At 45.3% G+C, this 26,058-nt stretch overlaps 1 protein-coding gene across 1 annotated transcript; it reads right to left on the reverse strand.

The window, feature by feature from the left end:
* Positions 1-18,788, reverse strand: LOC311134341 (isotocin receptor-like; the record flags this gene model as incomplete). The annotated part of the gene is made up of 2 exons (XM_084167989.1): positions 1-254; positions 17,867-18,788. 2 exons carry the CDS (start codon positions 18,786-18,788, stop codon positions 1-3), a joined length of 1,176 nt encoding a protein of 391 aa, XP_084024115.1.
* Positions 18,789-26,058: the final 7,270 nt, after the last annotated feature.

The following is a 26,058-nucleotide window of genomic DNA, read 5'->3' on the forward strand; positions in this document are numbered from 1 at the left end:
TCATGTGGTGGAGGTCTGTGTGATGCTCCTCTGGCTGCTGGTGCTCTTGATGACGTAGGTTGAGGAGTTGCTCTTGCGGCTGGAGTCGTGGTCACGCTCGCACTGGCACTGGGAGGACTTGAGGTAGCGGGCCGAGCAGCACACAAAGTTCTGCCTCAGGTCTGAGAACAGGTGGCCCGCAAAGCACATGTAGATCCACGGGTTACAGCAGCTGTTCAGACTGGCCAGCAGCATGGAGATGATGAAGGGCAAGGCTGGGGAAACAAGACACACACTTTGATTTTTACTGATTGCAAATTAACAATTGGTGCAAGAAGTGGGTTCTAGTGTTTTGCGGTAGACATTCATTTGTTTGAAGATATAAAATACATTTTTAAAGATGATATCTGATTGGATCGAACGATTTCCATTGATCTCATTCACACGTCGTAATAGTCTACATTTCAGAGAGAGCTTAACATCCGTGTAGCTCAGTTGGTAGAGTATGGCAGTTGCAACACCAGGGTTGTGGGTTCAATTCCCATGGGGGCCAGTATGAAAAAAATAAATACACTCACTCTGGATAAGAGCGTCTGCTAAATGACTAAAATGTAAATAAACATGGTTGTTGTGAAATGCCATCTTTCCTAATTACGAAAGTATCCTCTGGTTCTTCTGAGGAAACCATTCATTATCTCCCCCCCCCCCCTCCCTCTCTCTTTGGATTGTTCTTAAGAATAGACAATATGTTTTGGCTTGGTCATTGAAGGGATACTTCGGGATTTTGGCAATGAGGCCCTTTATCTACATAAAAATGGTATCCACGTGATCATCTGACTCTGGGGAAGTAGATAAATGGCCTCATTGCCAAAATCCCGAAGTATGCATTTAAGAAATGCAGTGGCCATGACTGAAGCCAAACAAGAGTTGTCTTGGGTGGGTGGTTTAATGTGGGTGTCTCTTGTGTGTGTGTTCGCACATGGCAAGCGTTTGTACATTCACTCTGCCAAAACAGTACACAGTTACAGTCACTCACCCTTCTAGATAACTTGAAACAGTCTAACCAGAGGGGTATACTAGAACGCAGCATCAATGAGTTAGCCAGCTAACTTCGATAAACAATCAGAAATAACTGTTGATTTTCTGATTCAATAAGAAAGCTAAAGTTACATATGTGTTTTTGGTTGTTGTGTCAATTAGACCATGCCCATTTCAAGCTTATCTTTCTAAAAATAAAAAGTTATTTCTGAATAATTAGGTTAGCTGGCTAACTCTTTGATCCTGCTTTGTACAGTCGTGGTCAAAAGTTTGAGAATGACACAAGTATTGGTCTTCACAAAGTTCGCTGCTTCAGTGTTTTTAGATATTTTTGTCAGATGTTACTATGGTATACTGAAGTATAATTACAAGCATTCCATAAGTGTCAAAGGCTTTTATTGACAATTACATTAAGTAATGTAAAGAGTCAATATTTGCAGTGTTGACTCTTCTTTTTCAAGACCTCTGCAATCCGCACTGGCATGCTGTCAATTAACTTCTGGGCCACCTCCTGACTGATGGCAGCCCATTCTTGCATAATCAATGCTTGGAGTTTGTCAGAATTTGTGGGATTTTTTTTGTCCACCCGCCTCTTGAGGATTGACCACAAGTTCTAAATGGGATTAAGGTCTGGGGAGTTTCCTGGCAATGGACCCAACATGTCAATGTTTTATTCCCAGAGCCACTTAGTTATCACTTTTGCCTTATGGCAAGGTGCTCCATCATGCTGAAAACAGCATTGGTTTGTCACCAAACTGTTCTTGGATGGTTGGGAGAAGTTGCTCTCGGAGGATGTGTTGGTACCATTCTTTATTCATGGCTGTGTTCTTAGGCAAAATTCTGATTGAGCCCACTCCCTTGGCTAAGAAGCAACCCCACACATGAATGGTCTCAGGATGCTTTACTGTTGGCATGACACAGGACTGATGGTAGCGCTCACCTTGTCTTCTCCGGACAAGCTTTTTTCCTGATGCCCTAAACAATCGGAAAGGGGATTCATCAGAGAAAATGACATTACCCCTGTCCTCAGCAGTCCAATCCCTGTACCTTTTGCAGAATATCAGTCTGTCCCTGATGTTTTTCCTGGAGAGAAGTGGCTTCCTTGCTGCCCTTCTTGACACCAGGCCATCCTCCAAAAGTCTTCACCTCACTGTGCGTGCAGATGCACGCACACCTGCCTGCTGCCATTCCTGAGCAAGCTCTGCACTGGTGGTGCCGCGATCCCGCAGCTGAATCAACTTTAGGAGACGGTCCTGGTGCTTGCTGGACTTTCTTGGGCGCCCTGTCACCTTCTTCACAACAATTGAACCTCTCTCCTTGAAGTTCTTGATGATCCAATAAATGGTTGATTTAGGTGCAATCTTACTAGCAGCAAAATCCTTGCCTGTGAAGCCCTTTTTGTGTAAACCATGGTTAACAGAGGAAGAACAATGATTTCAAGCACCACCCTCCTTTTAAAGCTTCCAGTCTGTTATTCTAACTCAATCAGCATGACAGAGTGATCTCCAGCCTTGTCCTCGTCAACACTCTCACCTGTGTTAACGAGAGAATCACTGACATGATGTCAGCTGGTCCTTTTGTGGCAGGGCTGAAATGTAGTGGAAATGTTTTTTGGGGATTAAGTTCATTTTCATGGCAAAGAGGGACTTTGCAATTAATTGCAATTCATCTGATCACTCTTCATAACATTCTGGATTATATGTAAATTGCCATCATAAAACCTGAGGCAGCAGACTTTGTGAAAATGTATATTTGTGTCATTCTCAAAACTTTTGACCACGACTGTAGTCTACCCCTCAGGTCTTGTGTCTTGAAGTCGCCTAGGCTAGCTAGAGCTAGATAACTTATTTAGCCAATATTAGAATCAGCTGGCTGATGTGCTACCGTGGCAAAGTTGGTCAACTGGCTAACGTTGCCCATGAAAGGAAGCTGGGCTAGCGAGCAAGCATTTTAGCCAGGTAGCCTAGGACAACAAAAATTACAAGCGTGTACTGTATGACAGAGTCATAGACCGTTTCGTCAACATGGAAGAGAGGAGGATGGCATTGACGCTTCTCTACATGTAGGGTGATTCAACATGTTTTTTCTACTTGCACGCACGCAAGCATACACACACACACACACACAAATCAGAACCATGGATAGCCACGTAGTATGCGCTCCAGCAGGTATATCTCACTGGTCATCCCCAAAGCCAACACCTCCTTTGGCCACCATTCCTTCCATTTCTCTGCTGCCAATGACTGGAACGAACTGCAAAAATGTCTGAAGCTGGAGACTCTTATCTCCCTCACTAACTTTAAGCATCAGTTGTCAGAGCACCTTACCGATCACTGCACCTGTACACAGCCCATCTGAAATTAGCCCACCCAACTACCTCATCCCCATATTGTTATTTATTTTGCTCATTTGCACCCCAGTATCTCTATTTGCACATCATCTCTTGCACATCTATCATTCCAGTGTTAATGCTAATTGTAATTATTTTGCACAATGGCCTATTTATTGCCTTACCTCCATAACTTGCTACATTTGCACACACTGTATATATATTTTCTGTTGTATTTTTGACTTTATGTTTTGTTTTACCCCATATGTAACTCTGTGTTGTTGTTTTTATCGCACTGCTTTGCTTTATCTTGGCCAGGTCGCAGTCGAATTTGTTCTCAACTGGCTTACCTGGTTAAATAAAGGTGAAATAAAAAAAAACATATTTAGCTTATGTTGATTGGACTAAATGTGTTTTTGGTATCTTTTAGTTGTCACTGTATTAGAATAAGCAGAGGTGATTTGATGATGTTGACATTTTGAAGTTGAAATAGTGATAGAATAGTGGAGGCAGCTCCTGTTTTTTTTGCGACTTGCAGAAACTCTTTGTGGTTCTCAATCAATAGTTGTTCACTAGTCCGAAAATGTCAGAAACATTCACTTATTTTTTTTATTATGATAATTTGTTATTACATTAAATTGCTTGACCATGCTGTAGGTCATGTAACTGCTTGTTACATGCAATATGCTTTGTGGACTTCACCAGCAAGCAAGCAAGCAAGTTCTATATCGTGGAGCTCCGCCCCATAGGGGAGCTCTGCTCCTAATGGTTTACCCTCTGCCCTAAGGCAGCAGCAGCCTGAGACAAAATTATGCACACACCTACAGCCAATAGGAGTACAGGTGTCCCTATAAGAGGGGACGCTTCCCCTCAATCAGCCTCCCTTTTTCTTCAGCGACTGGATGACTAGACTGAAGAGCCAAGAAGAGACGAAGCACGAAGACTCAGGACGAAAACGCCGTTGATATTCCAGTCATCAACGTCGTCTAAATGAGCACACCGGGTGATTTCCCCCCACCCCAAAAGCTCTTTTCAGAGCTCAGTGCAGATGCACCTCCATGGCGGCCGGTGACCACCACGACTTATGTTTCGTGTGTTTGGGATCCCAGAATGCCCAGCATGTCTGCAGTCCCCCGAATTGCGCCTCCTGCGCCCTCCTTTCTTTAAAGGAGAGGAAGCAGCGTTGGGCGTTTTTCAGGGAGGACATCCCCCTTGAGGATGTGTTGTCGATACTAGCCTCTGCTTCAGAGGCGTCGTCCGACGGCGCAGACTCGGGGGAAGATGGGGATTTTGAGGAAGGGTCTGGCATTCCAATGGAACAGTCGGACCCCGTCCCTCATACTTTCAAGCCCCCCTTTCCTCTGGAGAGCGAGAGGGCTTGTAGTCCCTATAGCGAAGGGGATACGAGCTCTGAGAGATCAGAAGCTCTCTCTTTCGCTGCAGCCTCTCTGAGAGCGGATTTTCCGGGTCTCATTGAGAGAGCTGCTCAACGGCTGGCAATAAGCCTGCCCCCTCTTCCCTCCGCACCGGAGGTTGATATGATGGAGGGCGGTCCTTATTCCAGGCCGAGGAAGGCGGCAGAGCCAGTGGCTCCTGCCATGCCTTCTTTGGCTAGGTACGTTGGAGGCTCGTGGGAGGCACCTTTAGCGGCGCGTTCGCCTGTAAAAGCGTATCTCCCATTCACGAGAGTGGAAGGAAGGTTCCAGGGTCAGGGGATCCCCAGGTTAGAGAGCGCCATGGCGGCGTATCTCGTACCGGGTTCGAGCCCTTGGCCCTCTTCCAAGAAGGCCACGTTGCCATCCCAGAAGGACCGACTCACAGCGTCGCTGTTGGAGAAGTCTTTTGGGTTGGGAGCCCAAGCTGTAGCAGCAGCTAACAACATTGCCCTCTTGGCGGCCTCTCTGTCCCGTTTAACCACGGGTAAGACAGAGATGGCACCAGAGGAGGTGGAGGAGGCGTCCAGGATTTCTGGCGCCATACTCCACCTTACACAGGCGTCCGCAGTCTGCGCGGGGAGATCCATGGCCACTTCGGTGGTCGGGGAACGACACCTCTGGTTGTCTTTGACTTCCATGAAAGAGGCAGACAGGACGTCTCTCTTGAACGCCCCCCTCTCTGACGACGGCCTCTTTGGGGTTGCAGTCAAAGAGGCTACGCAGCGTTTTTCGAAGTTGGAGGAGGAGAAGAAGCACTTGGCCAAGCACCTGCCGTTGGCAGGACGACTCGGCCCCCCTCCTCCCCAAAGGCCATCTACCTCCGCCCCTCTAAGTAGACCGGGATCTACGACGAGGCGGCGTAATCGGCGTCATCCGGCGGCCACGAGCAGCAAGGGAGCGGGCTCGGCCCTCCCAGCAGCTACGGTAGCCCCACTACAGCCGGCGAGGGAGGTGACGAGGACGCCGACCTGGCCCTCCAAGGGAGGCAAGAGGAGGCGTACGTGACGGGACGCGGGGGAGAGGATGGAGGACGCATCGATGGTGTCGAACGCGCCCACTGTTCCCCCCCACCCTTCGGTTGAAGGGACGGGTGCTGATGTAAATGCTTTTGTTGATGTGTTTCATAAAGAGTTGGCTCCACCTGACTTTGTCAAAAAAGAGCCTCTTTTCCATAATACGTCCGAGAGCGTTCAAATCTCACCCTCTCTTCCTTACCACTCTAAGAGCCGTTCAGCCCACCAAGGGTGCGTTGCTGAACAGGCACTAAGAGTAGGTATCCAGAAGACCTCAATCAGGTCGTCACATCACACTTCACGTATAAGAAGTGCTTTACATAGAAGGCAGCAGTCCCGGTCAGATTCTGACATGAGGACGCAGCCGCTATTTGGGGATGGCGCACTAGTACAGACTAAGGTCTCCACTAGTACGAGCCAGACCCATGCTGCGTTCACGGAGGGCCCGATTACCGCGGTCACCAAGGTGCCCAGAGTATCGGCGCCCCCAGGCATTGTAACACAGCAGCTATCTGGGGACGGCGCATTATCGCAGACCAAGGTCTCGGTTAATGCGATTCAGACCCATGCTACGTTCACGGAGGGCAGGATTACTAGCGTTATGGGTATAACCAAAGTATCAGCTCCCCTGACAGAACGAGCCAGTACTCACCACACTGAGCGTGAATCAACCCACCAGGGGTGCAGAGTTGAACACACACAGAAGGTGAAAGTTAAGAAGGTATCAAGGCGCCGTCTTGTTTTACCTCATAGAGACCTCATACTACAGACTTCTAGGAGTACTGTAGTGAAGGGCTCTGATAGCGAATTGCAGTCACCTAAGATGACGCAATCGCTCGCTGGGGATGGTGCCCTGCCGCAGGCTGTGGCCTCGGTCAGCGCAATTCAGACCCGCGATGCGTTCAAGGAGGGCAGGAATACGACGGTTACGGGTTTAACTGACGTCCCTACTCCTCTTTCTTTCTCAGAACGCATTTCCTCTCCCTTTCACGGGAGGCCCACCTTGGGCTGTTCCACCACTTCAATGTCGGGGAACAGTGGCGGTAAGGGCCATAGAGGAATACAGGTCCTTCCTACTGGATGCACCACAGCTTCGCGCCCAGCCACTTTCTCTGCATTGCTGGCAGTGGCGAAGAAGCTGCACCCTCTCACGCTGGCTAGAACAGATGTTGCAGAAGGGTTATGCTCTCCAATTCCACCGGACCCCACCCCCGTTCAGGGGAGTGGTGGAGACGGTGATGAAGACGCCAGACAAAGTGGCCGCTCTGATGACAGAGATTACGGAACTTTTGGCGAAGGAGGCGGTGACAGTAGTTCCCCGGGAGCAAAGGAACAAAGGGCTATATTCGCCTTATTTCCTAGTGCCCAAAAAGACGGGAGGAGTGAGGCCGATTTTGGATTTACGCATTCTCAACGAGAGCATAACCAAACGGCCCTTCCGAATGCTAACGACAAAACGCCTGCTGGAATGTGTCCAGAAAGGGGATTTTTGTACGAGCATAGACCTAAAGGACGCGTACTTTCATGTGCCGGTTCAGCCGCGTCACAGGAAGTTTCTGCGGTTCGCCTTTCAAGGGGTGGCGTACGAATACACGAGGATGCCATTTGGGTATGCCCTGGCACCTCGCACATTTTCAAAGTGTGTGGAGGCGGCATTGGAACCGTTGCGTCGTCAGGGAATACGGCTACTAGCCTACCTGGACGACCTACTGGTTCTCGCCCCGTCAGCAGAGCTGGCGATCACTCACACAACACAGACAGTGATGCATCTCACAAGTCTGGGGTTTGCTGTGAATTGGAAAAAGAGCGCGCCCTGGCCCACTCATCAGATTGTCTACCTGGGGATACAGCTAGACACTGTGAGGATGAGGGCTCGAATTTCGGACCCCCGAAGGGTAGCCTTGTTGCTAGCCCTAAGGAAGTGTCGTCCGAATCACACGGTGACGGCGCTGTCGATCATGTCACTTTTGAGTCTCATGTCGTCAGCCCACTCTGTGGTTCCGCTGGGACTCCTGCACATGCGCAGGACGCAGCGATGGTTCGCCCAACTAAGACTAGACCCATTGCGTCAATCGGTTGGTGGTGGTTCCCCTCTCGCTCAGTGCAGACCTAAACTATTGGAGAAACTCGCACGTTCTCACGCACGGAGTCCCGATAGGAAAGGTGTCCTCTCACATCCCAGTATTCACGGATGCGTCCCTGACGGGATGGGGAGGGACATGTCAGACACAAGCGATAGGAGATGTGTGGCCTCAATCAGGTCTTCACATCAACCTCCTGGAGTTGGAAACGGTTCGACTGGTTCTGACCCACTTCGCGTCTACCCTTCGGGGTCGCGATGTGCTGGTCTGGTCAGACAACCGGACCACAGTAGCCCACATAAATCGCCAGGGAGGAGTCAGGTCTCCTGCTCTCCATCGGGCGGCAGAGGAATTGTGGCTGTGGGCTCACGAGCACCTTCGCTCATTGAGAGCAGCACACATTCCGGGCTACTTGAACGTAGGAGCAGACCTCATGTCAAGAGGGGGTCCTCGAGACGACGAGTGGTGTCTGCATCCAGACATTGTTCTCCAGATTTGGGAACAATTCGGGAGAGCCGAGGTGGACCTATTCGCGTCACGCGTGAACGCGCAATGTCCTCTGTGGTTCTCTCTGAGGGAACAGGACGATCCGCCACTGGGAAGGGATGCCTTTGCGCACCAACCATGGCCGAGAGTTCTCCTGTATGCATTCCCTCCGCTGTCCTGCATTCTCCCACTGCTAGCCAGGGTGAGGTCAGGGGGGGCTGTCAGTGATACTGATAGCGCCCGATCGCCCGGGGGCTCTGTGGTTTGCGGAGATGAGTCAGATGTTGATTGCGCCACCTTGGCCAATTCCACATCGACGGGACGCGTTGTCTCAGGCGGCTGGCACGATAGGGAAATTGCCCATAATCGGCCAACCACTGAAGGCCTGGCTGCTGAGAGGGACAGGCTAGAGCGCCGTGGGTTATCTGATGCGGTGATCAGGACCATACAGGGTTCACGTGCCAGTTCCACTTCTAAGATGTATGCCAGTAGATGGAACGTGTTTTCACGATGGTGTGTCACACAAAGTGTGGACCCCATGAGCTGTCAGGTGGAGAGTATTCTCTCTTTTCTGCAGCTCATGTTTGATAAGCAAAAATCGCCTGCCACGATTAGAGTGTTTGCAGCAGCGATTTCAGCTTGTCATGAGGGTTTTGGCAGAGACAATGTCTTTAGTCACCCTCTAGTGAAACGCTTCCTATTAGGAACGCGGCGACTTAGGCCAACACCTAGAGTCACGCTTCCTCAGTGGGATTTGGCTTTGGTACTCGAAGCGCTATGTAAGTCGCCGTTCGAGCCATTGAATCAAATACCCCTCAAGATGCTGTCTATCAAGACAGCACTGTTGCTCGCTTTGACTACAGCTAAGCGGGTCAGTGATTTGTGTGCTCTTTCGACGAGACCTGACTGCCTGGCCATCAATGGTGACCTGAGCAGAGCAGTGTTACGTCCTAACCCGGCATTTGTGCCGAAGGTTATTAAGAGTTCATATAGGTCACAGACCGTGGAGCTGTGGGCTTTTTCTCCTCCTCCTCATAGAGAGAGGAGTGAGGAAAAGCTCCATCGCCTGTGCCCGGTACGCGCTTTGGCGTGTTACGTCGAGCGCACAGCAGCGATTAGGTCATCGCCTCAGTTGTTTGTGTGTCACGGTGCGGCTGCACTAGGTAGACCACTTTCAAAACAGAGGCTGTCTCACTGGCTTTGCGAAGGCATTGAGACAGCTTATGAGGTAGCAGGGCGGCAATTGCCTCAGGGTATCAGAGCTCACTCCACTCGTGGAGTAGCGGCTTCTACTGCCCTTTTTAGAGGAACGGGAGTAGAGGATATCTGTAGAGCAGCATCCTGGTCGACGCCGTCTCCATTTATCCGTTTCTATCTCTTAGATATGTCTTCCAATTCTCTGGCTCGATCTATACTCAGCGTGGCTGAAGGGAGATCTTGAGCAAGAAGGAGAGGAGAAGCAGGACTGTGGACACAGGTTTCCATCAGATCCGCTTTTGGTTAGGAAGACGTGTCTTTAACAGATGTGTTTTCTAACTCTTTGGCTCGGTCTGTACTCAACATAGCTGAAGGGAGATCTGGAGCTAGGAAGAGAGGGAAAAGCAGGACTATGGACTGGGTTTCCATCAGGTCCGCTTTGGATGAGAAAACATATTTTGTGGCATGAATCCTGACTGACAAGCTCAGTACAGTAGAGGCATGCGTGGATTAACAGAATATGAGGTCATCTATCTGCTCGCTCAGTTAGTATGACTCATGTTTTGTTCCTGCCCACTAATCTCTGGGATTCCATTGAGTGAGTGAGGCGGTCTACCGCGTTCATAATGTAGAGTGACATTTGATGTCATTCCATTAGTGGTCGGTAGTGTTTTCACAGGATATTGAGGCACATCTATCTGCTAGTACAGATTAGTATGGCTTCTATTCTGGTGATCTGCCCACTAGTCATTGGCATTGCCATTGGACTAGGTGGGGCGGGTCTTTTAACCGATGACGCGGTATATTGTGACGCCCGTAGGGGTTTTTAGTTGCAGTACTGCGGGACTCGGTTACAGCCATTGCTGGGCCTGACTTTCTCGTTTTGATGGGAAGTGTTAGGCTCGGCAGGGAGTACATTTTGGAGCGCTACGCTCCGCCTTAAACCATTAGGAGCAGAGCTCCCCTATGGGGCGGAGCTCCACGATATAGAACGATTAGTTACCGGAGTGTAACTCCAGTTCTATGAGTGGAGCGGAGCCCCATAGGACTTAAGGCCCTGCCGACCCTCTCTAGTCTCGCTGAAGAAAAATATCTCGGGAGGCTGATTGAGGGGAAGCGTCCCCTCTTATAAGGACACCTGTACTCCTATTGGCTGTAGGTGTGTGCATAATTTTGTCTCAGGCTGCTGCTGCCTTAGGGCAGAGGGTAAACCATTAGGAGCAGAGCTCCCCTATGGGGCTCCGCTCCACTCATAGAACTGGAGTTACACTCCGGTAACTAATCGTTTATTTATATAGCACAATTCATACATTGAAGCAATTCAATGTGCTTTACAAAGATGTTCATCAAAAGTAATGAAAGCTCTCCGGTTTTGTGATGAAACAAATGTGTGGATGAATTTATTCTGCCACTGTGTCTTCTTATTGTCTGGGCCTTAGGCCTATATATCACGGTGGCAAGGCATATGAACTAACATGTTATAGAGCAAACAATGCAATTATCACAACACATAGGTTGTACAAATTGTTTTTTTTTCTGGCTTCCCCAGTGATTTTACCCACGCACCACTACTGATTGGATAGCCTATCTCTGGGGCTAGTTAGGGACCGTCAATGTCTCATTAAATGCTTTCAATATGTGTCTATGAATATCTACAATTTAAAGTAGGTTTCAGGTTTTTAAGTCATTGGAATTTGCTGCTGTTGACATTTAAAAATATTGTCCCATGTACATTGTGTAATTTACTGAAGGTCCCTAACTAGCCCCATAGGGATATCGAATGTCAAACCAAATTGACCATGGACATTACAATTCAAATCAAATCAAATCAAATTGTATTGGCCACATGCGCCGAATACAACAGGTGCAGACATTACAGTGAAATGCTTACTTACAGCCCTTAACCAACAGTGCATTTATTTTTAACAAAAAAGTAAAAATAAAACAACAACAAAAAAAGTGTTGAGAAAAAAAGAGCAGAAGTAAAATAAAATAACAGTAGGGAGGCTATATATACAGGGGGGTACCGGTGCAGAGTCAATGTGCGGGGGCACCGGCTAGTTGAGGTAGTTGAAGTAATATGTACATGTGGGTAGAGTTAAAGTGACTATGCATAAATAATTAACAGAGTAGCAGCAGCGTAAAAGGATGGGGTGGGGGGGCAGTGCAAATAGTCCGGGTAGCCATGATTAGCTGTTCAGGAGTCTTATGGCTTGGGGGTAGAAGCTGTTGAGAAGTCTTTTGGACCTAGACTTGGCACTCCGGTACCGCTTGCCGTGCGATAGCAGAGAGAACAGTCTATGACTAGGGTGGCTGGAGTCTTTGACAATTTTGAGGGCCTTCCTCTGACACCGCCTGGTATAGAGGTCCTGGATGGCAGGAAGCTTGGCCCCAGTGATGTACTGGGCCATACGCACTACCCTCTGTAGTGCCTTGCGGTCGGAGGCCAAGCAGTTGCCATACCAGGCGGTGATGCAACCAGTCAGGATGCTCTCGATGGTGCAGCTGTATAATTTTTTGAGGATCTGGGGACCCATGCCAAATCTTTTCAGTCTCCTGAGGGGGAATAGGCTTTGTCGTGCCCTCTTCACGACTGTCTTGGTGTGTTTGGACCATGATAGTTCGTTGGTGATGTGGACACCAAGGAACTTGAAGCTCTCAACCTGTTCCACTACAGCCCCGTCGATGAGAATGGGGGCGTGCTCAGTCCTCTTTTTTTTCCTGTAGTCCACAATCATCTCCTTTGTCTTGGTCACGTTGAGGGAGAGGTTGTTGTCCTGGCACCACACGGCCAGGTCTCTGACCTCCTCCCTATAGGCTGTCTCATCGTTGTCGGTGATCAGGCCTACCACTGTTGTGTCGTCGGCAAACTTAATGATGGTGTTGGAGTCGTGCCTGGCCATGCAGTCGTGGGTGAACAGGGAGTACAGGAGGGGACTGAGCACGCACCCCTGAGGGGCCCCCGTGTTGAGGATCAGTGTGGCAGATGTGTTGTTACCTAGCCTTACCACCCGGGGGCGGCCCGTCAGGAAGTCCAGGATCCAGAGGGAGGTGTTTAGTCCCAGGATCCTTAGCTTAGTGATGAGCTTTGAGGGCACTATGGTGTTGAATGCTGAGCTGTAGTCAATGAATAGCATTCTCACATAGGTGTTCCTCTTGTCCAGGTGGGAAAGGGCAGTGTGGAGTGCAATAGAGATTGCATCAATTGGGTCGCGTGCAGTGCGGCTGCATTCCGAATTGATGATTACTTGGGTGCTGCCAGCTGTGGGCATGTGGGCAGGATTTAAATAAACCCAACCCAATGAAAACTGTTACGGTATTCTTCATTCTGTGACATACCATTTTTTCCAATCATCTCGCAAATCTCCGTTTGGGACGAGACTGACTTTATGACCAATTTTATCCTATTTACACTTAGTAGTCCATTTTGACACTAAACAAAATTTATCGGACTCATATCGATGTTACATAGGCCATTTTCAGTCGCTCTTTAATGGAATTGGCTCATGTCCTGTATTTAACCTCTTAATGGTTATTGTGTCAAGTTGGCTGGATGTCCTTTGGGTGGTGGTCCATTCTTGATACACACGGGAAACTGTTGAACGTGAAAAACCCAGCAGCGTTGCAGTTCTTGATGCACTCAAACTGGTGCGCCTGGCACCTACTACCATACTACGTTCAAAAGCACTTAAATGTTTTGTATTGCCCATTCACCCTCTGAATGGCACACATACACAATCCATGTCTCAATTGTCTCAAGGCTTAAAAATCCTTCTTTAACCTGTCTCCTCCTCTTCATCTACACTGTTGGAAGTGGATTTAACAAGTGACATCAATAAGGGATCATATTTTTCACTTGGATTCACCTGGTTAGTCTATGTTTTGTACACTAAGTGTATACTACAGTTTAATGTGGGTGTGTTTGTGTGTTTGTGTGTGTGTGTGTGTGTGTGTGTGTGTGTGTGTGTGTGTGTGTGTGTGTGTGTGTGTGTGTGTGAGATTATGTATTTACATGTGTGTTTGTATATATGAGTGTGTATTCAAGTCCTAAATCCCTTAATTATGAGCTATGAGACTGCTGTGTAGCAAGAGGGAGGAAGCACAGGTCCACATGGAGCTTCAATCAAGGATATTGCTGTGGGTTGCTGTTTGGGCATTCCGTTTCTGCTGAGTTCCCCCCTTTTCAGGGAAAGCAGGAAACAGAGAACTTGAACTTTTGTTGTGTTTGCAGTTTGATTTATTGTGAGAGTGGTGGAAAATTATCTTCTTATTTGAGCGAGCCCATCTCTGGGGAGCCAATGTATAATGGTTTTCCATGAGGAAAACAACCACTGACAACCATTCTGTACTAACTGATGTTTTCAATTTACAGCAGTTTAGCTTCTCTGTGGCAAGAAAAGGAAGCTACAGGTTATCTTAGCTCTATCAAGGGGTATGTCAAATAATCTGCTCTGTAATACAGTGTCATGACTTAAATCCTACATTATAGTATCATCAGAAGAGTATTAAAAGTGTGTCTTGATAGGTTGTTATCTGAATGTGAATAGGTGTAATGCTGGCGTCATTATCTGCCATGATGGAGGTAATAGGCACTGTGATGTGGTCCTTATTAAACATTAGCAAAGCGCAGCATATGTTACTAATGGCCTCCTCAGTAATAGCCCATTAGTCTGTATGGCTGTCTGGGCTCACTACTGGCTGTGGTGCTGCTAGCTAATGGATACTTTATCTCTCCATAGCCACATGCAGCCAGGATCTCTTCCATAATGGCTGCTTCAAATGGTTTATAATTTACTTTCTTTCAATGTTAAAGCCAATAAATTATGGATTTTCCAATTGTATTGTATGGAAACTTATAGTGAAAATAAACTATTTGTACCATGTTGCATCCCCTGTGTATCTGCTATCAGAGTAAATGCCCAATATTGCATTATAACTGTATTGGCCTTACTGCTGTTAGCCCATAGAAACTCAATGAACAACAGATTCACTACATGCAACAACAGATAGTCCAAAAATAAATCAAACGGAAGTTTGTTTGAAAGTGTCTGTCCTATATCTGAGAGATATAAAAAAAGATCTGGAAATTATTATTTATTTATTTTACCCATACACAAAAAAAATTGGGGGCAATAAACTACTTCCATATACAGTGCATTCGGAGAGTATTCAGACCACTTGACTTTTTCCACATTTTGTTACGTTACAGCCTTATTCTAAAATTGATTAAATTATATTTTTTATCTACACACAATAACCCGTAATGACAAAGCGAAAACAGGTTTTCAGACATTTTTGCAAATGTATTAAAAATAAAAAACAGAAATACCTTATTTACATAAGTATTCAGACATTTTGCTATGAGACTCGAAATTAAGCTCAAGTGCATCCTGTTTCCATTGATCATCCTTGAGTTGTTACTACAACTTGATTGGAGTCCGCCTGTGGTAAATTCAATTGATTGGACATGATTTGGAAAGGCACACACCTGTCTTTATAAGGTCCCACAGTTGACAGTGCATATCAGAGCAAAAAGCAAGCCATGAGGTCGAAGGAATTGTCCGTAGAGCTCCGGGACAGGATTGTGTCGAGGCTCTGATCTGGGGAAGGGTAGAAAAACATTTCTGCAGCATTGAATGTCCCCAAGAACACAGTGGCCTCCATCATTCTTAAATGGAAGAAGTTTGGAACCACCAAGACTCTTCCTAGAGCTGGCCTCCCGGCCAAACTGAACAATCGGGGGAGAAGGGCCTTGGTCAGGGAGGTGACCAAGAACCCGATGGTCACTCTGACAGCGCTCCAGAGTTCCTCTGTGGAGATGAGAGAACCTTCCAGAAGGACAACCATCTCTGCAGCACTCCACCAATCAGGCCTTTATGGTAGAGTGGCCAGACGTAAGCCACTTCTCAGTAAAAGGCACTATACAGCCCGCTTGGAGTTTGCCAAAAGGCACCTAAAGGACTCTCAGACCATGAGAAACAAGATTCTCTGGTCTGATGAAACCAAGATTGAACTCTCTGGCCTGAATGCCAAGCGTCAGGTCTGGAGAAAACCTGGCACCATCCCTAAGGTGAAGCATGGTGGTGGCAGCATCATGCTGTGGGGATTTTTTTCAGTGGCAGGGACTTGGAGACTAGTCAGGATCGGGGGACAGATGAACAGAGCAAAGTACAGAGAGATCCTTCATGAAAACCTGCTCCAGAGCGCTCGGATGAAGTGGATTGAGACGCAGCCCATGCAACAAAAAACAGATGGATTTTGATGTTTTTTTTATTATTATGCAAATTATTTTTCGCTGGGGGCGCGGACATCTACTCTAGATTTTTTAAATGAGAACTTTGTTATTTCTATATTTTTCCCTACACTTGTAATGCACGATTGTTTGGGGATTCTAATAACTTGTTTTATTTCCTGGTGTTTGTCTGAAGATGTTGCTGTGGGGATCAGGAGGGAACAGAACAGAAGAGAACAGTTGTGTTGAATACATAGTGCTGTGCTCTACCTCTGATGTATTTCCAATGGATGGATGGTCTCACTTTGATTTATCATACTCCTTAGCTGTTTACAGCAATATAGCTTCAATTATATATTATACTTCTGCAAAGGATAGAACATAAACAACATTGCAACCCCAAACAGTAGGCCATATACTGTATTTAGTTCAGCACAGATTGTCCAATCCCCCTCCCCTCAATGCCAGAATCCTAATGTGAATAGGCCTGGCTAATGGGATACAGTAAACAGTATGACCAGAGTTCGATACCCGGTAAATCACAAAAATTACCCTGTTCAATGATGGTTCAATGACTGTTGGTGAGTCATTGAACAACCATTGAACAGGGTAATTAAAAAATATATAAAAATCAGTATATTCACATATTTGTATAGTCTACACTTCAGGAAGTTTATGACAACAACATTGTTGTAATGTGTATGCCTTCGGGACAGTCATTATAGGCCAATTTGCTTGGAAAGGAATGTAAAGAAAATTGTAATGCAAAACTCCAACAGCAGGGGTAGCATAGCCTATTGGACGAAAACCAATTAAGATTTCTGCTCAAATTAATGAATAACATTGGATGTGGCCATAAAGCGCGTCATTAAGAGATTAATTGCAGTGATGGGCTGTCTGCTCCATCGAAGAGCTCTAGGGTGCGGTGCCGCTGCCCTGTGTGCTGGACTGAGGAGATGACATGCGTGGCCCGACTCGTGCGCTCCGATGTGCCTCCCAGGTAACAATATTTCGGCGTACATGTATAATCAGACTAATGATGAACTGCAGGCAGACTCGGATGGTTGGGCCTCAGAGGTGCGCACAAACCACGCAGGTTACACTCAGGAAAGACTGCTTCCAGTGACTTATTTTGGTTGCATGTAAATGATCGTGGGTAGGATCATTTGCTTCGCTTCAGTGGAGGGGTTTTATAGCCTAATAAGATCACCCTCTCAATGTTGTTGTTGTTCGTTACAGAAAGTGAATCAAATGGACGGTGGTGGTGTTTTATTTTCTTCATGAAAAAAACTGTACCAATTCTGGACAACCATTGAAAAATTCAGCCCAACACTTTTCTAAAATTAAGGATATTTTGACGGCTTATATAGGCCTATATGAAATTAATAAAACGAATAATATTTATTTGGCAAATGTAACATTATTCCATACATATTCGGATCGTTCCACCCGTGTCTCCACAAGTCACCATAACATTCTATAGGTGGGCAGAGCTTCATTTGCAACATGGCATTTTGGTTGGCCGGAGGCATATAATAAGATGCTGCGTATGTTGTCATTTCATCCGCTGCCTGTGGTGGTGGGCGGCTACTCCATATGATGCATCTAATCTTACATCCTCTGATGTTCCTCAGGTTGGCCAACATTTCATGCGCAAAAGTGCAGTGTCCAAACTTGTGCGAATTTCAATAGACTGTCAATGGCAAAGGCTGTATAGTGTATCTTTGTATATTTGTATTACAATCGAGGCTATTTGCTATTCGTAATTATTTAAGTATTTACCTACACCATCATTACTGGAGCTGTGGGCTGCTCCGGGGCGCAGAATGCCGAAGTCTGATAAATAATAGTACACCGCATGCAACATTACGCACACCGCATGATAAACCCCAAGGCAGAATACATTCCGAGCGTTTTAAATTAACCATGGACATTCATTGTCGTTTAACTTCAAAAGATACATATTAATAATGGCTACAATCTAGAATTGCGAAGCCCCTGGTTAAAGTAGCTCCTATTACGAACAGAATCTCACCACACTGCATTTTACTGGTTATTTTCTAGTTTAAATTTACCTTCCCGGGGCGCCGCTGCATCCCAAGCCGTCCACATCTGCACGGTGAAGAAAGGTGTCCAGCAAACAATATACGCCAGGACTATGACAAATGTCATTTTAACGGTGGTTATCTTCGCTTTGGAGATGAGCTTTACACTGCTCACCCGGGCGAGCGCATGGCCTTTCGAAGTCTTCGGGGTGAGGCTTATGCACTGGTCCCTCTTGGTTTTCATTCTAAAGTTTTGCCATATCTTAAAGCTTATTAGCCCATAACAAAGGCTCAGTATGGCCACTGGTATGATGTAGATGGTAAGGCTAATCCAAGTTATATACGCTTTGGCACCCCAGGGTTCCACGAAATCGCCCCAACAGTCATACACTCCAGCTCCAACGTCCTTCAGAGAAAATATGTACATCTGTGGGCTGCTGAACAATAGGCTGAGGACCCAGGATATAATCACATAGAAGCGGTCCTTTCTCTTGTGCAGAGACCGAAGCGGCTGACAAATCGCCAAGCACCTGTCTATGGACATCAAAACAAGCATATAGGTAGAGGCGAACATCCCAACGATCTGAAGGTATTTCACCAACCTGCACAGGATATCGGGTCCATAGAAACGGAAAGTAATGTCCCAGATAAGTTGTGGCAGGACCTGAAATATAGCCACCACCAGATCCGCGATGCTGAGGTGTTTCATGAAGTAGTACATTCGGGACTGGGTGTGCTTGGTGGTGTGGATGCCCACCAGAACGCACAGGTTCCCAGCCAGGGCCAGGAACAGGACCAGGGCAAGCACGGTCACCTCCACTTTAGCCACCTCGTCATTCCGTTTCAGGGGGTTAGTCTGGTTCCCCCAGGTGGTCCCGTTGCCAAGGGTTGAGTTCCTCAAGGATTTGTTGAATGGCCAAAAGTCCTGCTCATTTAATATGGTACTTTCCATTGTGTTGACCGTATCCTCTGCCAGTCCTCATGCGAGGCCCAAAATCATGCAAAAGCAGCAATGTTTAACCACCTTAAAACATTGGAGGGTTGTTTTAAACTATAGTGTATTCTTTGGCTCTTTCTCTAACAGGTGTCAAGACAAAGCGTCCTAGTGTGGAGCTGTGTTGTTAACATTTATGCACGATGGGAAATGTAATCGCAATTTTGCGCTGAAGCCTTATTTCTTTTTCATAGCCGAATAGGATCAGACACTGAAGGAGAGGAAATAGAGGAAACACATAAATGCCTTGTTTGAATTCAAAACAATTAAATTATATAATACCAAATTAAAGGGGCAATCTGAGATTGGTGCATCCATTTTTTGTACTTTAAAATGAATGATATATAGCTACCCATAGCTTCTAAGAATATACCTTATAAATGCCTCATGAGCTTAGTTCAACTGTCCTACCCCATCAGAACCCAAAATATATGCTTATTTAATCTATTGTTTGTAAACAATTGAATTGTAAACAAACATTGTATAGTGAAATAAATATGGTTAAAACTATCATTTTGATAGCACGGAAGGTCCTTGTATCCATAGCTCTGTCTATTTTCTGTCTGCTTTGTTATTGTTTGAAATGCAGATAGCCCCTTTAAAAAAAAAATGAACAGAACCACAAAATATAATTCAAGACATTTTTGATAGGGCTCACCTAATTCGCAAAAGAAAAAGTGTAACACTTTTACGCTATGCATATTCTTCAGATATCCAAATTATATTTAACATAGCCTACAAGTAATAAATACCATATTATGATGGGGTTTCCTACTTACATGTGCATCTGCTTTACCCTCTGTCTTGTAAATAGAATACTGGAACGCCACAGTGTTTTTTTTTTTCATAAACCAGTGAGCCTCCCTCACTAGTAGCAATCGGAATGGCCAGTATCATGATATTTATACCACTTGTATCCCTGGCCAAGATTACACACGAGAAATGGATTTACACATTATTTCCACTAGATGTCCATGTGCGCCACTCTTATAGATGATGGCCTAGTGCCGAACAATTCACTGCATCTGAAATGAAAATACTGACAACTGTTCTGTTTTCGAAAACGAAGTGGTCATCATCATCATCATCATCATCATCATCATCATCATCATCATCATCATCATAATTTACCATAGTCAACTCAATGCCTATAAAGACAAACATAACGAACAATCATAATTAAATGGCTAATTAAATAACAACTTCACACTAGATATTAAATATGTGGACACTAGCTTTACAGAGTTGACAGCAGTTGATTGGGCTACAATAAAATTGCTAGGCTAGTGCAACATTCCATTTAATTCCATGAATGCCTCTGAAACACTTGTGGAAATTTTTTTATCCCACTGGGCACACATGTTGAATCAACATTGTTTCCACATAATTTCACTGAAATTACGTTGAACCAACGTGGAATAGAAGCTGAATTTATGTCTGTGCCCCAGTGGGTTCTTTCCTTGGCAGCCTGCTGCTCAAGGTATGTAGGCCTAAATTATTGATCGAATTTAGGCAGGTTGTAAATAGAAATGTTGACTACATTCCTGCAATGCGCACCTTGAAATTGCATATTTGCCTCATTGACTGCTACTGTGCAGTGACATGTTTTATAAAGCCTTTCGGCACAGAAATCTATTCTGTATGCCTGTGAACGGAATGAGCCCGCCTGCATCTGAGTCCCCCGGGCCGGCAGACAAACCTCTTCTGAATTGTGAAAGTCAACAAGTTCCCACAAATAGAAGAGCTAAGAAGTATGGGGTTTCTGGACGATTATTGAGGAAGAAGTTGGCCTATGAGATACTGCGCAGATAGCCTTAGATGAGACTACTATGTGTGTACTGACTTGTCTTGGCTTAATCTTAGAACATTATTATAGGCCTAGTTACCGCTCCTTTACTTCCTGACTGCAGGTCAATCGGCCCGCTAATGTTACATGCCATTAGTTTCGTCACTGCTGCTGCTTTTTATGTCACTCACACATCAGTTTAAAACATAGCAAAGGTTAAAGGGGCTTATTTTCATAATTAGTCAATGGTGTAGCTTGTTTAACAGAACAAAATTAGGAGATCCCCTTTGTAGTTCACCAATTAAATGTTTGCCTACCCTTAAAAGCAGTTGAGCTGACAGCTGTTTTGCACTGTTTCCTATGGTTTTAGTCATAAATCTAGCAAGAGGGCAACATTTTATTAATGTAAAAGTAGTGTCCACCCAGGCCTCAAAGAGCTGTAAATTACAAGTGTCATGGGCGGGTTAGTGGGACAAGTAACATCCAGACTCTTGGACAGTACAGCAGACCTAGGGCTTAGTGGCTAATGACCTGCCTTGCATCCCTTCCTGCAGAGGTCTAGCTGGTCCTATCAGAGTGGCCCACTCTGACCAGCCTTCCCAGAGCCTCCTCAGAGCCTGACTCAGTCTGTTTGTAAAGTCAGGACCCCAGCCCTCTCTCTCCCAAACAATAGCAGGATGAAGCCTCCCAGGTATTTATTTGGGCTAGCCCAGTCTGAGGGGCACGGCGTGGGCAGGGGTGGTCAACCCTGGTCGCTCCTAAGGGGGAAATGAAACAATCAAGTCCAACAATATCCGTCTTTCATTTCTGAGGATTATGTCCTGTTAAAATGGAACACAACACAACAAGCGAGAGTGCTGCTGTCCTGTATTTGGATCCAGTGTTAACTGAACAACCAATTACTAGTAATTCACCTTTTGCCTGTCTTCATAATGAAAACAACCATTATCATAATAGGTGGATGTGGATGAGTCATGCTTCTCTATTTCTAGGAGGAGTAAAGATGGAAACAGCTAGAACACAGTGATTAGAGATGTGTTATTTTAATCCACCTTTCATTACAAGCGGAGTCGATGTCAGACTGGAATAATTGGGTTTTCTGAATTCACAATCTCATCGGCAACAGTCCTAAAAAAGCTAAAATATTATTTTTTTCAGCTCCTCGTTAGAGTGACCAAAGAATACAGAGAGGCTTGTCTGGATCTCTTTTCAATAAATATTCAACAAGAAACAGTACATGTACCCACTGGGCACAGACGTCAATTCAACATATTTTTCACACTGGTTCAACGTAATTTAATTGCAATAACATGGAAACAATGTTGATTCAACCAGTGTGTGCCCAGTCGGTAGTCCCTTTCCTCTTGCAGCTGTACTGCCGCTTCTTTATAGGTATTTTACATACTGTGTTATTTTATACTTCAGAAATAAGTATGCTTTTATTCTTAAGAAACAAACTGATAAAAAAAAACTGATTAAAAATTGTCAAAGACTCCGGCCACCCAAGTCATAGACCCTTCTCTCTGCTACCGCATGACAAGTGGTACCGATGCACCAAGTCTGGAACCAACAGGACCCTGAACAGCTTCTACACCCAAGCCATGAGCTGCTAATTACAGTGCCTTGCAAAAGTATTCATCCCCCTTGGCGTTTTTCCTATTTTGTTGCATTACAACCTGTAATTTAAATGGATTTTTATTTGGATTTCATGTAATGGACATACACAAAATAGTCCAAATTGGTCAAGTGAAATGAAAAAAGAAACTTGTTTCAAAAAATTCTAAAACATAAATAACGGAAAAGTGGTGGGTGCATATGTATTCACCCCCTTTGCTATGAAGCACATAAATAAGATCTGGTGCAACCAATTACCTTCAGAAGTCACATAATTAGTGAAATAAAGTCCACCTGTGTGCAATCTAAGTGTCACATGATCTGTCACATGATCTCAGTATATATACACACCTGTTCTGAAAGGCCCCAGAGTCTGCAACACCACTAAGCAAGGGGCACCACCAAGCAAGCGACACCATGAAGACCAAGGAGCTCTCCAAACAGGTCAGGGACAAAGTTGTGGAGAAGTACAGATCAGGGTTGGGTTATAAAAAAATATCTGAAAATGTGAACATCCCACGGAGCACCATTAAATCCATTATTAAAAAATGGAATGGCACCACAATAACCCTGAAGGAGCTGCAAAGCTCCACAGCAGAGATTGGAGTATCTGTCCATAGGACCACTTTAAGCCGTATACTCCACAGAGCTGTGCTTTATGGAAGAGTGGCCAGAAAAAAGCCATTGCTTCAAGAAAAAAATAAGCAAACAAGTTTGGTGTTCACCAAAAGGCATGTGGGAGACTCCCCAAACATATGGAAGAAGGTATTCTGGTCAGATGAGACAAAAATGGAGCTTTTTGGCTATCAAGGAAAACGCTATGTCTGGCGCAAACCCAACACCTCTCATCACCCCGAGAACACCATCCCCACAGTGAAGCATGGTGGTGGCAGCATCATGCTGTGGGGATGTTTTTCATTGGCAGGGACTGGGAAACTGGTCAGAATTGAAGGAATGATGGATGGCGCTAAATACAGGGAAATTCTTGAGGGAAACCTGTTTCAGTCTTCCAGAGATTTGAGACTGGGACGGAGGATCACCTTCCAGCAGGACATTGACCCTAAGCATACTGCTAAAGCAACACTCAAGTGGTTTAAGGGGAAACCTTTAAATGTCTTGGAATGGCCTAGTCAAAGCACAGACCTCAATCCAATTGAGAATCTGTGGTATGACTTAAAGATTGCTGTACACCAGCGGAACCCATCCAACTTGAAGGAGCTGGGGGGGGGGGGGGGGGTGAATAGTTAACCACACTCAAGTTTTCTGTTTTTTTGTCTTATTTCTTGTTTGTTTCACCCCAAAAAATATTTTGCATCTTCAAAGTGGTAGACATGTTGCGTAAATGAAATGATACAACCTCCCCCCCCAAAAAAAAATATCTGTTTTAATTATGTTGTAAGGCAACTTATAAGGGCTTATAAATAAGGATTTCACTGTCATGTCTACACCTGTTGTATTCGGCGCATGTGGCAAGTCAAATTTGATTTGATTTGATGTTATGGGGATATTTTGCTTCCACTGGTCCTGGGGCCCTTGTTAAGGTCAATGGCATTATGAACTTTACCCAGTACCAGGATATTCTAGCCAAAAACTTGATTGCCTCTGCCAGGAAGCTGAAACTTGGCTGCAAGTGGATCTTCCAGCAAGAGAATAACCCCAAGCACACATCAAAATCCACAAATGAATGTTTAATTGGCCACAAAATCAACATTTTGCAATGGCCATCTCAGTCTCCGGACATGAAACCCATTGAAAACCAGTGGTTTATTAGAAAACGGCAGTCCATAAGCGCAGATGAAGGTTCTCAAGGATCTGGAAGGATTCTGTATGGAGGAATGCTCTAAGATCCTTCCGAGTTTGTTCTCCAACTCATGATCCATTGTCATCGCAAGGTGAGGTATTGAAAGGTATTGAAAACAGGGGTGTCAATAATCTGACCCCTACCTTTTTGAGAAAAAAATGTATTGCTTGTTCAATAAAATGTTTTTCTCAGAGTCATTGTATTAGTATAAAATAATATAATTTCCCAAACTTTTTAGCATAAATATAGCTTAGTATTGGAATTATATATTTTATACAGTCATTTTTGCTCATCTTTATAAAGGGTGTCAATAATTTCAGATCCCACTGTGGGTAACCTAGCGGTTAAGGTCGCTGGTTCAAATCCCCGAACCAAATAGGTGAAAAATCTATTGATGTGCCCTTGTGCAAGGCGCTAAACCCTAATTGCTCCTATGAGTCGCTTTATTGTCCAGACGATATGGATCTGCACGAGAGGGAAATGTTATTGTCCAGTTACACCTGAGTACAAAGTCGACAAGCCGTCCTGTGGAAACCAGTTTATAGCTCATGACTGATCCTGTCCAGTCGTTAGCTGCACGTGTCTCAGCCACTGGTCCTCTACCTATCTAGTATCAACATTAGCCAGGGTTTAGGGAACACACTATCACACCTGGCAGCTTAATGTTTTTTGTCTTTATCGACAATCTTACACAGCTCTGTTTGTCTGCTTCCGAAATAATCCCTCTTTCCCATTGCCACTATGAGATTATACATTTAAATGAATGAATTAAATGGCTGATTTTCGTTAGAGAGCTGTAGGTTTTACTCTCTCAACTTTTCTCCTTCAGAGAAATTAATGTAATTTTTCCAACAATGGACCAGCGTCGGCTCAAAAGTAAGAATCCAATCCATCCAGTGCAATAAAAAATTGAAAAATCAATGAAGTGCAGGTTGACCTTCAGAACACCACCATTCTGAGCAGGGCTCTCCTCTGTCTGTAAAAGCAGCAGGACCTTGAAGCCAAAGCTAATGCAAGGACAGGCTGGGAGCTGGGAGGGAGCTGCCAGAGCAGTGTAGGGCTGTAATGCTGGCTAATGGACAGTGCGTAGGCTGAGCCAAGGTCCTGTGGCCCTGATGGGGAGTGGAGTGGACACCCTTCTAAAGTTACAGGAAACAGAATCTGACTCACCACCACTGGATTGTCAATGTCACGTTCACAGCAAACTGACTGGCAGCAGAGAGACATGCACTGTGAGATGGAGATTCCATTTTCACTCAGGGAATCAAGGTTTCTTAAATTGAAGTTAATGGCTATGAAAATTGCCCAGTCAAAATCATAATCATTATAGCAGTAATTGCTACAGTGCAATCGGAAAGTATTCAGACCCCTTCCCTTTTTCCTCGTTGTTACCTTACAGCCTTATTCTAAAATGGATTAAATAAATGTTTTCCCTCATCAATATACACACAATACCCCATAATGACAAAGCGAAAACAGGTTTTAAGACATTTTTGCAAATTTATAAAAATAAAAAATAAAATAAAAAACGTATTTACATAAGTATTCAGACCCTTTGCTATGAGACTCGAAATTGAGCTCAGGTGTATCCTGTTTCCATTGATCATCCTTGAGATGTTTCTACAACTTGATTGGAGTCCACCTGTGGTAAATTCAATTGATTGGACATGATTTGGAAAAGCACACACCTGTCTATATAAGGTCCCAAAGTTGACAGTGGATGTCAGAGCAAAAACCAAGCCATGAGGTCGAAGGAATAGTCAGTAGAGCTCAGAGACAGGATTGTGTCGAGGCACAGATCTGGGGAAGGGTACCAAAATGTTTTTGTAGCATTGAAGGTCCCCAAGAACACAGTCGCCTCCATCATTCTTAAATGGAAGAAGTTTGGAACCACCAAGACTCTTCCTAGAGCTGGCCGCCTGGCCAAACTGAACAATCGGGGGAGAAGGGCCTTGGTCAGGGAGGTGACCAAGAACCCGATGGTCACTCTGACAGAGCTCCAGAGTTCCTCTGTGGAGATTGGAGAA

This window comes from Coregonus lavaretus (genome assembly GCF_964263955.1).
Source record: "Coregonus lavaretus genome assembly, chromosome: 8".
Classification (NCBI taxonomy): Eukaryota; Metazoa; Chordata; class Actinopteri; order Salmoniformes; family Salmonidae; genus Coregonus; species Coregonus lavaretus.